At 36.2% G+C, this 17644-nt stretch overlaps 1 protein-coding gene and 1 pseudogene across 36 annotated transcripts in view; one reads left to right on the plus strand and one right to left on the minus strand.

Moving 5' to 3' along the window:
- The window catches only part of LEKR1 (leucine, glutamate and lysine rich 1), a 242941-nt gene that overhangs the window by 41849 nt on the left and 183448 nt on the right, over positions 1–17644 (minus strand). For 20 of the 36 annotated variants that reach the window (XR_013528495.1, XR_013528494.1, XR_013528487.1 and 17 more), the window contains 2 exons: positions 12185–12262; positions 11627–11830 (listed from right to left, as the gene is read on the minus strand). Coding sequence is in view for 16 of the 36 variants with exons in the window: in XM_078353967.1 (XP_078210093.1) it covers positions 11627–11830; positions 12185–12262 (282 nt within the window). In the remaining 20 variants the exon portion in view is untranslated. Of the gene's footprint in view, positions 1–3889; positions 11831–12184; positions 12263–17644 lie in introns of those variants that run through there. The other 16 variants (XR_013528491.1, XR_013528490.1, XR_013528481.1 and 13 more) reach the window with 3 other exon arrangements.
- Positions 15441–16063, plus strand: LOC103788754 (death domain-containing protein CRADD pseudogene; annotated as a pseudogene).

Genomic DNA, 17644 nt, shown 5'->3' on the forward strand with positions numbered 1-17644 from the left:
TTGTTTTTCTTTTCCATTGATCACTGCTCGATTTTTTTTTTTACTTTCTTCTGCCTATCTTGAAATTTTTTTCCTTGCTTCTTTTTCAAATTTCCTAAAGTGGAAGCTGAAACCTTTCTTCTTTTTCTCACAGAGATATTTGTCCCTACGTTTTCCCTTGGTGACATCCCATAAATTTTGATGTTTTCATTTTCATTTAGTTCAAAATGCTTTCTAATTTGTTATATAATTTACAAATATTTAGGGGAGTGTCCACATAATTTTCTGCATTTGATTTCTAAGTTAATTACACTGTGACCAGAGAACATACAGTACTTTGTATTATTCAAATCTTCTAAAAATTTCTTTGGTTTTATTTCATGTCCCAACTATATGGTCTATTGCAGTGAATAATCTCTATAACCATAAGGGGAAAATGTATTCTGCTGTTGTTAGGTGAAATGTTGTATAAATGTCCATTACGTTAATTGATTACAATGTTCAAGTCTTCTATAGCTTGATTTTCTATAGTCTGATTGTTCTATTACTTGTATATATTTGATGGTGTCTATTCAAGTCTTTTGTTCATTTTTTATTAGGATGTTTATGTTTCTTAGGATGTTTATTACTTGTTTTATCTGAAACTAAGGGGTTATTGACATCTTCAACAATAATTGTAAATTTGCCTACTTCTTGGAATTCCATAGAGTTTTTGCTTCATGTATTTTTAAGGTCTGTTATTAGATGTACAAATATTTAGAATTTTTATGTCCTCCTGATAAACTGACCTACTTATCATTATAAAATGAACTTCTTTACTTCTGGTAATTTTTTTTTTCCCCCGAATCTACTTTGTAAACCCATTCCAGCATTCTGATAGGGTCAGCATGGTGTATCTTTTCCCATTCTCTTATTTTTGACCTCATGTCTTTATATTTAAAATATGTTTACTGCAGGAAGCATATATCTAAATCTTACTTTCTTACACAATCTGATAATCTCTGCATTTTAATTAGAATATTTAGACAATGTACATTTAATTTAATCATTGGTATAGTGAGGCTTAAATCTACCATTTTGTCACTTGTTTCCTATTTTTCCCATCTGTTCTTTCTTCCCATTACTTTCTGTTTTCTTTTGGATTTTGCATGTTTTATGATTCAATTTTATCTTCTTTGTTGACTTCATAACTCTTTATTTTTATTTTAGTGGTTGCTAAATAATAGACATCTTTTAGCTTATCACAATGTAATAGGCTGAATAATAGCCTCCAAAGATGTCCATTTCTGAATCTGTATGATTCCTTATATGGAAAAAAAGACTTTGTAGATGTGATAAAGTTAAGGTTCTTGAGGGGAGGAGATTATTTTGAATTATCTGGATGGGCCCTAAGGGTAATTCCTAGGGTTTTCTTACAGGAGGAAGGTTACATGACAATGAAAGCAGAGATTGGATTCACGTGGCCAGGAGCTAAGGAATTCTGATGACTTATAACAGCTGGAAGATGTAAGGAAGTGTGTTCTCTGGATCGTGCAGAGGGAACCAGCCCTGCTGACACCTTGATTTTAGCCCTATAAAACTCATTTGAAATTCTGACCTCCAGAACTATAAGACAATACATTTGTGTTATTTTAATCCACTAAATTTGTGGTCATTTGTTATAGGAACAATATAAAAATGGTCTTCCTGTAAGTGATATTATACAACTTCAGCACTAACATGAAAATCTCATGATAGTAACTTGATCAAGCTAAGGAGCAGCTGTCAATGGAAATAAAGTAGCACTTCACCTGGTTTTCAAATGCCAGGATCATAGAATAAACATGTCTGCTCAAGTGTTTGTTCGAAGTGTCTAGACAGCCTAACAATTTGATCCATTTAATTCCTTAAATTAGGTTTCTTGTTGGAAAAGAAGTATTATTGATTAGAAAATCCAAATGAGCACCTCCTGATAGTGCCTGTGAGTACATTAGAAACTACCTTTACTATAAAGTAGATGGTACTGAATATGTGAGTTGCTTAAATTTTAGTCTCCTTGAATATAGTTATAATTTTGATACCATAAAAGTAGAATCCATTTCAAATGCATTCCTCTGATGGACTCAGTACAAGGAATTCATGTTAAATATATCCTTTTAGAAGAAAAACTTAAAAAGTTTAGTAGATTATAGCAGGTAAAATATAGTAGGCTAGGATGCAAACAATGTTAATGAAGTATGATTATTCACTGAATTTTCAAGGAATTATAAAATTCTTTATGTCATTTCTAACAAAGTGTATGGTGTTTTGAGTAAATGGTTATAAAAATATAAATTTGTATCTGTGGTGGTAATTTTGCTTGATATTATGGCTACTGAAATGAGAAGGGCTGTTATACCTCTTTGATTCCCTGCACCGCCTCCATTCCTGGCTCTAAGAAACCTTTAGTGAGTCTCTTTAATGGGATAAAGCAGAAAGAATAACTATATATGATGTTATATGCACTCATTGTACTTGATTAGAATGGGATGAACAGTGAGCAATGTATATAGAAATGATTATATCTGTGAAAAAGATAATCCAGATTCCAAAAATGAAAATCACATTTGTACAGTACAACCATGGGGAGGCTCATACATTGTTTAAGTTATAAAACAATCTTAGGACATTGATAAAGAGAAAACAATCTTGTATTGAAAAAAACTATGAAGGACCAACTCTGACTCAAGAACTTTTTGCTAGAAATTTAGAAGAATTATGAGAAATAAAATATTTATTGAAAAGGCATAGTACATATTTTTCCATGTCATAAGTAGCTGAAAATGTATAGCTACTTAGTTATTGAACTTCTCTTTCTAGAATCAGTTCAAGAGATGTTGATGTTTTAAAATTATAGGAAACACCACAGATTCAGATCCTAAATTTGAATTTTACAAAGAATCTAATAAAGAAGATTACCACTAGAATTCAGGAGTTCTCATTGTATTCCTACATCTGATGTTTGCAAGTCAAAAGTTCTTCTGGTCTGATAGAAAAACTGGAGCTTTCCAGTTTTAAATTCTACGATCAGTTGTCTGATACAAATTAAATTCATTTTCATCCATGCATCCATCCATCCAGCAAATATTGAGTGCTGACTATGTGTCTGGCATTGCTTTATTCTCTGGGGATGTAGTGATTCTTTCTTTTCATTCCTTAGAAATATATTAATACAACTCCCTCAGTTTTAGAAGAAATGAAGACCTGAGTGATAAATCACTATCTGAGGTGACATGATTCACAAGTGACAAAGCTAGCTCATGCTTATGCCAGCCAGCAGTATGTCATGCTGTCTTTGCTTTGCATATCTCAGAGGGAGGTGTGGCTATCTATGACCTTCTACCCTGAAATTTTACCAGATACCTTTAAAAAATAACATTTCTGGAGTTGGCACAATAGGTAAATTAGAATGTATTCACAATTAAGAGTGTTTCTTTTAAAAACTTTAACTATTAAATTCTTGGACCTAAAGAAAATGAGATTCTAATTTCTTATATATATATATATGCAAATCCAGATTCCCTTAATTGCACTTAAAAACATAACTGCAAACAAATGTCAAACCATAATGCCAAAATGAGAGCTTTAAATTCTGTTTCACAAGTTGTTCTTTTAGACATGTCTTCACATTGTCGATCAAAGAGATAATTTTGATTTTGCCACAAATCCTGCCTCTGTTAAAAGTAGTAAGTGTGTGATAATATAAGAAAGCTCTTCTGAGAGCTGTTGATGGACAGGAAATCAGAGGAACAGGTGAGTCCTGAGGAAAAAAACCTGATAAGATTTATTATTTTAGATTATTACTTAGAACATTTCATAGTGCTTTAAACTAACTGAACAGCATCTGTATTAGTACATTTTAACAGTACATAAAGACACACTTGAGACTGGGTGATTTATTAAGGAAAGAGGTTTAATTGATTCGTAGTTCAGCATGGCTGGGGAGGTCTCAGGAAACTTAAAATCATGGCAGAAGACAAAGAGGAAGCAAGGCACATTCTTTACATGTGGCAGAAAGGAGATGTACCAAGAGAAGGGGGAAGAGCCCCGTATGAAACTGTTAGATGTCATGAGAACTCACTATTACACAAACAGCGTAGGGGAAACCATCCCTATGATTCAATTACCTCCACCTGGTCTCTCCCTTCATACGTGGAGATTATGGGGATTATAATTCAATATGAGATTTGAGGGGGGACACAAAGCCTAACCATATCAGCATCCAAATGGAATAACTCCAAGGATTAATTTTTACAACTGTATGAGTAAAGCAGATAATAATGAATTCAATGGATATTTACTGAATATCTTACATGATCAGTGCAGAGAATAAAAATTAATAAGACATGATGCTCTAAGGAGCTAGCAATCTAAAGAAAGATGAAAGAAGGAAACTAATACTTCCTGAGTATCTACAACATACCAGGCACAATATTTTTAAATTCTCAAAGTGATAGCTATCATTGAAATGCCCATGTTACAGATAAGGAAGAAAAGCCTCAATTGCCCAAGCTCAATAGTGGTCAAGTTGGGATTTAAATATATGTTTACTTAATTCTAAAGTTCATTCTTTTTATATTAAGCCACACTACTTGCTTCACATCTTAATCCTTTTTCATGTCTAATACTAGATATAGCTAATCACTTCTCATTGCTTCTAGCATTTATGAAAATATGACAAGCCTCAATGAAATAACTAAACACTCAGTTTCTCATTTTTTAGAATGTAGTTGTGTATTATTTTTATTCTTTTTTCCATCTGTACATATAGCTTTACTTCTGATTCTACCAAGGCACTAGAAAGCAGAGGATACCATCTCATATTTATTGAGTGAAGAGAGGAATACTGAGGGGGTGGAGTTGAGCAAGAAATTGAGAGGAGAGAAGGGACAAAAAAAGAGCATTGCTTTCTGCAGGGCTTTGCGTCTCCTAAAGACTTAGTGTTACAACATGATTCGAAAGGATGACAAAACTTAGCCCTTCAAGACAAATACTGAGGGAATTGTGCAAACAGTAGAGAAGAGAACAAGATTTATAAGGTCAGCCCCAACAGAGCTCGCTTTCTGTCTTTGTCAATTATGTGAACTTGAGCAAGAAATTTAGCTTCAGTTAACATTAATGTCCTCATCTCCAAAATGTGGAAAATGACATCTGCATTACAGGTGAAGTAGCTGTAGCAGGCCACAGCTCTGTTAGCCAGTGCCCTTGTGAAAATATGGAAATGGCTTCTCTTCTGGGTTGGTGAATTAGAAAAAGTGCTCCCTCTATCTGAGAGAGGACCTATGGACACAGGGCTTAGTAAGGAGAGATGGCAAACTTATGCAAGAAAAGTGAACCCCTTCCTCTGGCAAGTAACTATGACGGCAGAGCCCAGGCTGGCTTCCTGTTCCTCTTAACTTTTCCACTGAGCCTCACAAAATGGTGCATGGCATTGTGCACAGGGTGACATGAAGACGAGATAAGATAATGTCTACAGAAGCACTTAGAGGGCTTCTCATTGTGAAACCTGTGGATATGTGAAAGAGCTTGAGAAAGAGAAAAGAAAGGGGAAGGGAAGATAAAGGAAGGAAGAGGGAGAGGAGACAGAAGGAGGGATAGAGAGAAAATGAGAAAGCAGGTATGTTTAATCATGAGGTCCTGACATATACTAGAAAACAGGAGACTCTACGAACCTCCTGAAATTATGTGCTGGGTTTTTTCTGAGGTTAATGTATTTGTCTGTTCTCATGCTGCTATAAAGAACTGCCTGAGACTGGGTAATTTAAAAGGAAAGAGGTTTAATTGACTCACAGTTCTGAATTGCTGGGGTGGCCTAAGGAAACTTACAATCATGGAGGAAGGCAAAGGAGAAGCAGGCACCTTCTTCACAGGACAGCAGGATGGAGTGAGCGCTGAGCAAAGGGGGAAAAGCCCCTTATAAAACCATCAGATCTTGTGAGAACTCACTATCACAAGAACAGCATGGGGGTAACTGCCCTCATGATTCAATCACCTCCCACTGGGTCCCTCCCATGATACATGGGGATTATGGGAACTACAATTCAAGATGAAATTTGAGTGGGGACACAGCTAAACCCTATCAGTGAGGGTTCAGAGTTTTTGACTAAAAAGAAAAAGATGAAGGAGAGAGGAGAGGCCAAAAGAGACGTTAATGTAATGCAGGTGGGGGTGAGGAAATTGGATAAAACCCTTCCCTGTAGCCTAAAAATTATAGGGAAGTGGGGGCAATTTAGTTAACTACATTTCAAATAGATAGAGAGACTGCCTAACAGATGCAGATATATATTATTTATATCTCAGAATAACTTGCACCTAACTTTAATTATGACTAAGCTTTTCCTCTAACAACACTCTTCATTATTCCCATCATGTGATGGGTAAATTGATCACAGTAAGTCTTTTTCTATATTTTTTCTTGGAGTTTACCAAGATAAAGATAATACAACATCTAAGAATGCAAAGGGTATGAGAGCTATTAGAAACAGTGTGTGTTCTGGCTGTATGGCTGTAGGCCACATGCTAGTGTGTAAGCGAATTTCTCCAAGTGCTATATGTAGGAATCCTCAAGCTTAAACACATATGTCCTTACAAAATATATTTGTACATTTGTTATAGGGAATTTAGGACATTTTTACTATTGAAACAGTTTTCTCTACAATGGAATTAGCTTCCCCCATCAGCCCACAGAACACTATTTAACCCACAATATGCCTGAAGTAGTGTTGCACATTCATGGTTCTGGGCAGAGTTCTGGTCTTGGCCATAGAGACTTTGTGTCCCAGTAGAATGGGAGCTAAGGGCTGTCTTTACACAGCATTTAATAAACAGCCACAGTTTTCTCTGGCAGTATCCTTATGCCTTGCTGCATTCCTCTCTATCCATAAAGAAAACCCCTCTCACCAGTCCCAATGTGTCAGTCACCAAGCTGGCCAGACTGTCTCCATCTGCAGAATCTCATGATCTGAAAAGACCTACTTCTTTTCCTTTCATTGAAGGTTCTTCTTTACCTAGCACTTCCTCAACTGAGTGTGGAGAAGAAAGCAATGCCCAAATAGATTTATACTAATATTGAACTGTTTCCTAGTTACTAACTCCCTTACTGTTCCAAATTCAGAAGTTCTACTAGTTTTTTTCCAGGATCACCTATGGCTTTTTACATTTTTTTCTTCTCTTCTGAAACTACGTAGCTTCTAAACTGCACAATTTATCACCTCAGTAAGGGCTCTGTTCTCCTGAGGGGTCAGGGAGGAAGGGTGGTTGTGTACCTGACACTGCCTGGATTTATGAAAGCACACATAGTCACTAGGGGTGAGTTGGACTCTGGCCTTTGGTGGGCACATCTGGTAGCCTGGTTGGTTATAATACTTCCATAGCAGTGGTTTGGGACTTTGCCAAGTAGCAGATTCCTAGGCACTATTCAGACCTACTGAACCAGAATCTCCTATGGTATTACCAAGCATCTTTATATTAAAAGTGTTTCCTGAGCCCAGCTGCTTCTTTTGGAGGGACATTCACAAATCCAACTGCTTAAGGAAACTTCTTATTTAAAGGTCCCATTGGTGCTTCCGATCAAAGCTTCAAGAGCAAACTTGCTAAGCTGAGACAGGGTCAGTTTACTGAAGGAAATAAAGTGGAAAGAGGAAAGTCAAGTTCAAGTGTGAATTTTAAGGAATATGTGCTATCAGGTGATCACAGGAGGTAAGAGGAAAGAACCAAAACAGAGCTAGAAAAGAGACCAAATAACAGGTTGCCTTGAAGCCAAAAGACCACTGTTTCAAGACAGTTTTCGACAATAATGTCAAAAGCTTCCAAAAGTCATTTGTTCTTCAGAATATCTGTTTTGTGTTGTTGTTGTTGTTGTTTTGAGACAGAGTTTTGTTCTTGTTGCCCAGGCTGGAGTACAATGGCACAATCTCAGCTCACTACAGTCTCTGCCTCCTGGGTTCAAACGATTCTCCTGCCTCAGCCTCCCAACTAGCTAGGATTATAGGTGCCCACCACCACACCCAGCTAATTTTTGTATTTTCAGTAGAGACAGGGTTTCACTATGTTGGCCAGGCTGGTTACAAACTCTTGACCTCAGGTGATCCATCCACCTCAGCCTCCCAGTGCTGGGATTACAGGCTTGAACTACTGCACCTGGCCCAGAATATCTTTTTAAACCTTAGGCTCACCATGGAGTAAGCCCTGGCCATTTTATTACCATCCACTCAACACACAGACACTTAACCCAACAGCATGTGACAAGGGTAAGAGCTAGAGATTCTCATTTTTCTCATGTCTCTTAGGCTCAACTACCTATAAAATCCCTGATCAAAACAGTAAATGTCCTTATTTGCTCCCACTGCCAATACCTTCTCCATCCAGCACCCAGAGTGATCTTTCTACAGTGTCACTCCTGTGCTGAAATCCCTTCTATGGTTTCTCGTCATTGCACTGAAAACAGCAAATAAACTCCCAAAGGCCTGCAAGGCCCTAAATAATGTGACCCTGCATGCCTCACTACGCTTACTATGGGACCAGCCAAGCTACCCTGCTGTCCTTTCCCAGAACTCACTAACCTTGTCCTTTGCTTGTAAAGCTCCTCCCAGGCTCTTGGCCTAGTAACTTCCACTTGTCTTCCTTTAGGGAAGGGGCAGAGTATCACCTTGGAAGTCATTTTTATGACCACCCTAGCCATAGCAGGCACCCCTTCTATCAGTGTCTACTACTTCATATCCATTATCACAATTTATAATTATTCTAGTCAGTTTTCTACTTTTTTTGTTTTACTGTTTGTCTCTATCCTTAAAATATAAGCTTCATGAGGAAAGAGATTTTTCAGATTCATTGTTTTAACCCCAGGGTACATAGTACCTGGCATGTAGTAAATACCCAACAAATAATTGACAGACTGGCTGAATTGCCCAAAGCGATCCACTCATTTATTCACTCACTCAGCAAATATTTATTGAGTGGATACGTGTGGCAGGCTCTGGTCAGTTAGAGGACAAGGCAAACAAAACCTGAAGGTAGTCTAGAAAAAGGCAATGCTTATGTTTAGGAGTAACCTTATGATTACATGATAACTTAATGGTCTATAAGGACATTTAAATTTTTTTAATTTATTTTTTTGAGACAGAGTCTTGCTCTGTTGCCCAGGCTGGACAGTGGTGTGATCTCAGCTGACTGCAACCTTCGCCTCCTGGGTTCAAGTGATTCTTGTGCCTCAGCCTCCTGAGTAGCTGGGATTATAGGCATGAGCCACCATGCCCAGCTAATTTTGGTAGTTTTAGTACATATGGGGTTTTACCATGTTGGCCAGGCTGGTCTTAAACTGCTGGCCTCAAGTGATCTGCCTGCCTTGGCCTCCCAAATTGCTGGGCTTACAGGTGTGAGCCATCACACCTGGTCATTTTTATTTTTATTATGTGAGAGACATCATGTCTGTAAACTTAGTGTCACCAATGACTAAGTTATATCATGTATGTTTCTGGATAGACTAAAGCAGAGAGAACAAAGAAGGTACAAGGGCAATAATATGAGAAAACAAAGAAGAGAAAAAAAGAATAGGAGTTAGTTCAGTGATGTCACTATTCCCTGAAAGCTGATAGAAACTGTCCTTCTCATTCAACACTTAGAGGGTAAGATTATAGTCATAATAATTTTTTAAAAACATGGTAAAACATATACATCCAGGTGTATGCTATTTTAAAGCAATCCCCCAAGAAAGCTCTATATATATTCTATTGAGGTCACTAACCCTCAAAGCATTCATAAAACTCCCTTCTTCAAATTGCAGTCAGAGATAATTAGGCATAGAAAAAAGAGAAGAATTTATTTTTGATCCCCAATAGTATTTCCCAGATTGATTTCCCCTCATATTCACTGGACCCATTTGAGACTGTTTCAATTATCAAATGTATTCCTAAAGGGTAAAGATCTGTTATACTGATGAGAGTATAAAATATGTACTTAAGCCAGTCCTCAGAGAAGAGTTTCAAAAACAATTAGACAAGGATAGGATCTTTTCAGTGACTTCAGTGAAGGAGACAGCATTCATTTGACTAAAGAGTTAAGTCTAATTAATCTGGCATAACTAGAAATAGGATATTCTAAGTAATATAGGAACTGCTAAGATAATCAAAATTCTAAACAAAATACTTTGAAAATTTTTATTTGTTCCATGGTGTCTTTTCAAAGATGTATGATGTGTGCTTTTTGTACAGAATATATAACTGATTTTAATCTTTCTGACTATATATGTTAGCACATATAGTTTTTACCTCTGCTTACACATGTTCAATCTTTCAGCTATCATTCCCTTTTTAATTAATAAGGCTGGCTCTTATACATTTCCTTGTTATAAAATTGCCCCTTCTAATAAATGGCAGAGGAGGTGGGGTGGAACAGTAATATAAGTATAAGGTACACTATTGGTGTTGAAAGGTGAAGAATAAATGGTGGGAAAATATCAGCTCTGCAGTTGCTCATCTTATTCAACCAAAGATAAGTAATTATAAAATCATTTCGGGAAAGATGAGAGATAAGCCTTGTTTCCCTATAAACTACACAGACTTCCTGCTTGCCTGGCATAGAAATAGATATGGTACCCAGGGAACAGTGTTGACACAAAGAGTTCCGAGACAAAAAAATCTAATTCTAAGCTAACTGCTACCACTCCTCTGGCCCCACCCTCAGACTCAGCAAATAGTTTTACAAAGAACTAAAAAAAATTGTAACTCTTCTAAATTATATTCATAAATAAAATAAATAAAGTAAAAACTAAAATATAAACATGATAGGAAGAATGAAAACACTTATCATGTACTTTCTGTCCACAGAAAAGACACAAAAATTCTTGCCCTTATGAAACTTGTGTTCTTAGTGAATATAATAATTACATAAGTAAATGTAAATGAAATAACCTCTTAAAGATGCCCAGATTTTTTAAACCAATGAAACAAACAAAGAAAAAAACCCCAAAATTTGTGCTATATATCGAATATACATTTAAAACTAAAGGATTCAGAAAGAATGAACAAAGATATAGCAGGCAAATGAAAACAAAAAGAAAGATTGAAATACTAATTACAGATAAGGTTAATTTAAAGGCAAATTAACTAAGCAAAAGTATCTTGGAAGCTGGAACCAATGCACTTCTTACTATCCTTGATACACATAAGGGGATACCTTTGCTTGTGGCATATCCTCAACAAGATGTGCTGACAGACAAGGAGGAGATAAGAAAAGTAGGTGCTAATAACAGGAAAAAGTGATATAAAAAGATGTTTTTTGTTGGAAAAATGATAGAATCTACAAATCACTGACCCAGGTGAAATTTAGCAGTACAAGTATAACACATGGTCTGATTTTTTTTAAATAAAAATTTGACACCAAATGCAACCCAGGCTTCACTCCTACATTCACCAACTGCAACTTTACCAAGTCATGTAACCAATTGGGGCTTCAATCTAATCACTTGTAAAATGAGGTCATGGGATGCAATGACCTTGTAGGGGAAATATATCTTTAGTCCCAATTGTGACTTCACTATTGTTACATTGTGTCAAACACTGATGTTTCAAATATATATGGAATACTAACTTACACATCAAATTTTTTTCTAAAAAATTACTGTTGACTGCACCTTTCATTTTTCAGTGTTAAAACCTCTTCCCTTGTCTGATTCAGAAGAGTTTTGGTTATCTCCAGCTCATTTTCTGCAAGGTTAATTCTTCTCTTTATGTCTTCTTCTTGCTTTTCTTTTGCAGTCAGCTCTTCCTGTAATGTTTTATATATTTGTTGACAAGTCATTAAAGAGTCTTCTTTTTCTTTAAGCAGCATTGTATGCCTAAAAAGAAATAGAAAAAAAGACCCACCAACATGCATTATATACTACATTTTATCTTTATCAAAGATGTATAAAGAGCTCATTTGAAATTATGAAATTATAGATTATAACTGTGGCTTTAAAATAATTAAAAATGTTAAAAAAATGAATGGTTCTAAAATGTTAAAATTTTCCCATCTAGGCAGTGGCAATAGCAATAACTGACTACAAGACATTATAAGCTTGAATTAGGTGTTGTTTATGTAAACAACAAGGAAATAAGAAATGCTAAGTGCTTTTTAAATAAAATGTTACTTAAATAGAGTTTTAAGTTCAATTATTAAAAATATGAATTAAAAAATTGGTAATGCATACTGTGACTCGGAAATAATGGATTCAAACTTCAGTTTTCTCAGTTCTCTTTGACAGTCATCAGCTTCATTAGATTTATTCCTAAAATAATATAAAAGAAGTCCAAACATATTATTTCAAAATAAAATATGTGTTTTTCTGTAGCATTATTTTACTCATCAATAGAAGGAATTTCTTAACATCTTCATATTATCATTTGTTTAAAGAAATAAACATTCCGTTCATTTCTATACTGGCCAACTAAGCTTCTATCAGACTGATCTGCATGTAAATAAAAAGTATAAACTCTGGACAACAATAAAAAACAAAAACAACAAATAAACAAAATCAAAATACCAAAATATCTACGTGAAGGTATTGGAAAGTGACCAAAAGTAGGGAGACTCTGGAGGGAAGTTGATACTTGGAATGAGGTGACAGCATGGGGCTGGATTATTAAAAATAATTTTAAGCCTGAGGACAGGCCCCAGTTAGCACGCAGGAGAACTAAAACTCGTATAGAAATCTTCAGTCTTTCTGGTCCAAAGAACCAGATGGCATGGTATCTGGGGCAACCACAGCTGTTGGAAAGTAAAGAAAGAATGCTGAATAGGGGAGAGCAGAGAAAAAGAGTTCCAAATACTGCATATAAATTCTGCCCCTGAACTGCACATGTATTAAGCAGATTCCAAGCAGCCTAGTTAAAGAAAAAGAACTATCCCAGCACTTCAGGAGGCCAAGATGGGCAGATCATGAGGTCAGGAGATTGGGACCATTCTGGCCAACATAGTGAAACTCCATCTCTGAAAATACAAAAAAATTAGGTGGGTGTGGTGGCGCATGCCTGTAGTCCCAGCTACACAGGAGGCTGAGGCAGGAGAATTGCTTGAACCCAGAAAGCAGAGATTGCAGTGAGCTGAGATTGTGCCACTGCACTACAGCCTGGGCAATAGTGCTAAGACTCGGTCTGAAAAAAAAAACACAAAACAAAGAAAAAGAACTGAACTGAGATTGAGCTGCTGTCCTGGACAGAAATTGCCATTTGAGGCCAAGTTAACTGCCTGCATAAAGCGACACCAATTCACCACTATCAACAACAACAACAATAATATTTTTTGGAGAAATATATCAGAATCCAGACTTTCCATAACATAACATTCACAATGTCCAGAACATAGTAAAAAAGTATTCAGAAAAGTGTGACTCATTATAAAGAGAAAGATAGTTAATAGGAACTGACTCTGAGATGACCCAGATACTGATATGAGCAGACAGAGATTTTGAAGAAGCAATTATGAACTCTGCTCAAAGACATAAAGGAAAATCTATTCTAATTAATATAAAGATGAGAAATATCAGCATGAAAATAATCTAAAAACCATTAAAAAGAACTAGATGAAAGATCCAAAACTGAAAAAAAATCTGCCTTGATCTTATATGATTGGGTTTTGTAACAATATTCAAAAGGTTAATATATTTAAAAATTCATATCAATTTAAATGTATTCAAACTACTTATTAAGTAGTTAAGACATAATCTGAATGCATCTCAAATAGCTTAATTACACAATGAAATAGGTTAGATTATCAATGCCCTCCTTTCAGAATGACTTTAATTTCTAGTAAGTAATGTAAAAATCATCATGAACATACACAATATTCATTTATTTTTAAACCTTTTTTATTATAAAATATAACAAAATTGTAAGATACAGAAAATTGCATAAAACAATTATATAATATAATGAATTATTATAAGAATAATATTCTGGTGATTACCAGCCATGTCAAAAAATAAAACCTTGCCAGCTATTCTAAAAGTCCTTTATGCCCCTGGTTCTAATCATAGCCAACTCCCTACTCCCTAAAAGTAATCATTCTCATGAATAATATTCTTATCACTGATTTTCCTTAGGGCTTTATTATCTAAGTTTTATCTCTGAACACTATATTTTAATTTTGCTTTCATTTTAAAGCCATTAAAAATGTTATCTGCTACTACCCTGTTTTTGTAAAATGTCCCTATTAAGGTATTGTGTTGACATGTAATACACCATACATCTTTAAAGTGTATAATCTGATAGGTTTGACATACGTATATGCCCATGAAGCCATCATTACAATCAAGTAGCACATTAGCACATTCAGAAACCAGATCCTGGCTTCTATCACCATTCTCTATTAGAGGAACCAGGACTACTCATAGAAATGGCTCATTTTAAGCCTGGGGCAAAGTAAGTATATCTGAATTATCTTGTGATGACAGAAAGTAAGAAAGTGTTTACAAAAGATGATGAGATAATGTTTTAATGTCAGAAGAGCCAGTTTGAAGGGCCTTCTACTTATTAAGCCTAGGACAATAATTCAGTACAGTAATGAACTATAAGCCATTAAAAGATAGGAATTCATGAGTCTGTACAATAAATAAATAAATAAATAGATGAAGGTAGGATCTTGCTTACCATAGAATGCTAAAGCCTAACTAATAAATGGGGAGAATGGTCTGAAACTTTACAAAGTCATCATTTAGGAATCACTATAGTAAAACTGAGATCAGGCAAAAATCATTAATGGATGCTATATCTAAGAATAAATTTTGGTCAGAAGCAGAATATTCACATGCATTTAAAATGTCTCTTCTAGACTTCTTATTAATTGAAAGAGAACAAAATCCCCCAGCAATTATGCAGAAAAATTGAGCAACATCTTGATCAGGTGATCAAAATGAACATCACCAATTAGGGGCAAATGGTTATCATGTGCCTCCAGATGTGATACCCTGAGGACACATCACTCCCTATGTGGTTTTCTGGCTAAGAATACACATCCTTAATCTATTAGAGAGAAAACATCAGACCAATACATAATGAAGAACTTTTTATTTTTAAAAAGTGTGAGGGGTTCTGCATTCTTAAAAAATTCACTGTCATTAAAAGACAAAGACAAACTGTGGAAATATTCTAGATTAAAGAAGGCTAAAGAGATACCCAAGTAAACAGACTCCAGATTAGATCCTGTACTAGAAGAGAAAATGCTATAAAAGATATCGTTAGGTCAACTGACAAAACTGAAGTATGGATGGTAGATTAAAGTATTGATTAGGTAATCCCAGCTACTTGGGAGGCTAAGGCAGGAGAATCGTGTCAACCTGGGCGGTGGAGGTTGCAGTGAGCCAAGATTGCGCCATTGCACTTCAGTCCAGACAACAGTGTAAGACTCCATCTCAAAACAAAACAAAACAAAAACAGTACATAAAGTATATTCCCAATTATGTTAAAAATATGCACTACTTAGAAAAATGGACCAGAATTCTGTTCCCCTCAAAGATACATTGTTGTAGACTGAGAAATAGAGGCCAGAGACAAAAAGTACTTTGCTCACTTTGCCTGCAGCTGGATGCAGAGGTATTGGTGGAGGGATTGGTTCTTCAGTAACTTTACCAGGAAGGAATCTTGACAGAAAACCATGTTCAAGAAATCAAAGATGAAGCCACAAACCTCCAGAAAACAATGCTGCTGCTGAATAGCCTACTTTCCAGGGGTCTCAAAGCATTTGATACGTTCCTAGATTCCCTACAGGAATTTTCATGAATAAGGGAGAAGCTGGAGAAAGCAAGGGAAGGGGATCCCCTCACACACCAACAGCTCGGCCTCTAACTGGCAGATTAATCAGCTGGCCCAGAGTCTGGGCCCTAAGTGGAAGCCAGTGGCGCTGTCTTTGGTACTGCTCCAGATAGACATCTATTGCTGTAAGCCAACCATCCCCACAATGTGCACTTGTAGGTAGTGGAGGCCTTTGTCTGTTGGTGGCAGTGCTTTAGGAAGCATGCCAATTTCTAGAGCTTGCACAATGGGCCGCAGGCATGGAGGCAGGCCTCTCAGTTCTCCTGCACAGGTTGGAGTGATAGTGCCTCCACCAACCAGCTGAAGAGTATGTCTCCAAGTCATATGGGCTGAATGCCGACTTTCACTCAGAACAGGTGGCTTTTTTGTTTAGTTTAGGTTTCTTTTTTCTTTTTAATGATCCTCAGATGGAAAGAGAAAACAGGGTTTCCACTTGACATTACTTGAAAGGCCAGATTACTCAATAGATCTCCCAGGCTGGTTCAACAATTCATTGTTTTTAATTGCTTGAAGTTTGCCTTGTTATGATTGCACAGTTTAAAATTGTGTGATAGGCTTTAATAGACTAGTAAATCACAGTGGCTCATAAAAATCCAAAAAACAAACAAACAAACAAAAACCCCAAAGCCCTATGTTATCACATTACATGTGGGCATCTTATATGTAAAACATTCACTTTTACGTTGCCTGGGAACTGAACTGTGAACTTTACTATTCATAATGTTAAGAAAATAAAATGCAAATTACTTAAAAAGGAAAATGGACTAGAAAGATATATCAAAATATAACTATGACTTTTTGTATATACTTATATTTTTCAAGTTTTACAAATTTGCTTTAAACAAAAAATGTTTCTTTTACAAATGCTTTTGTGATTCAGCAGCCTGAGCACAACTTTCACTATGTGTTCAGACTGTTATACACACTTTTCCAAATCTAGAAGCAGGGACAGAAGAACTCCTGTTAATGGTTATTTTACTACATAGATAATACATTTGGGCTGCAATTCTAAAGCCACCTACCATTCCAAGAAGTCCCCTCAGCATGGTCCCTTCCCTTGCCCTGCACCAGTTAAGCCACCCTTTCTATGGTCTACCCTTCATTACCCACTTGTTATCTTCACCTTCATTAGGATGGAGAAATTGGGTGGACTAGAAAGAACGCCTCCATCTTTTTAAGCATTGCATTCCTTCTTTTCCTCTTAGCAAATAGTGGTGATCCTTTCTCTTCAATTGCTATGAACAACCCTTCAGAAAGGCCCCCTGCTGCTCCTGCCAATAAAATAAAATAACTAGATATTTCCCCCCACTTTGAAAGGTGATGATAGATGCCACTCCACTGGCTTACATGAAACTATACTTAAACTGCCTCCTTGATATTTCTTCTTTGCTGTCTCAAAGGCATCTCAATTTTAAAAAATCAAAAACACTGTTTTTGATTCCTCCACTCCCTATATTTATTTCTTTCACAGATTTTCCCACTTCAATAAATGGAACAAACACGATGGTGATAGTAATAGGTATGTATCTGGTGCACTCCTCAAAGAAGCCCTTATTCCCATTTTACAGTTTAGGGAACTGAGACTAAAGAGAAAAGAAACTTGGCCAACTTGACCTAAGTACTAAGTAGTAGTGCTGGGATTTGAACCCCAGCAGTCTGGATCTGGAGTCTGAGCTCTCAGCCACTACACTTTGCTGCCTCTCAACTGTCTACACTGATGCAAAAAGCCTCAAGCCCATCTTTATTGTTTCCTTTCACTTCCAGTCTCCATGCTCCCCAATCACATTTTCTCTATCAGTAAATCAGATTGACCTCTGGCATATATTTCTCTCCATCTCCATGCTACAGCCTTAGTCTAAACC

Source organism: Callithrix jacchus, chromosome 17 (genome assembly GCF_049354715.1).
Source record: "Callithrix jacchus isolate 240 chromosome 17, calJac240_pri, whole genome shotgun sequence".
Taxonomy (NCBI): Eukaryota; Metazoa; Chordata; class Mammalia; order Primates; family Cebidae; genus Callithrix; species Callithrix jacchus.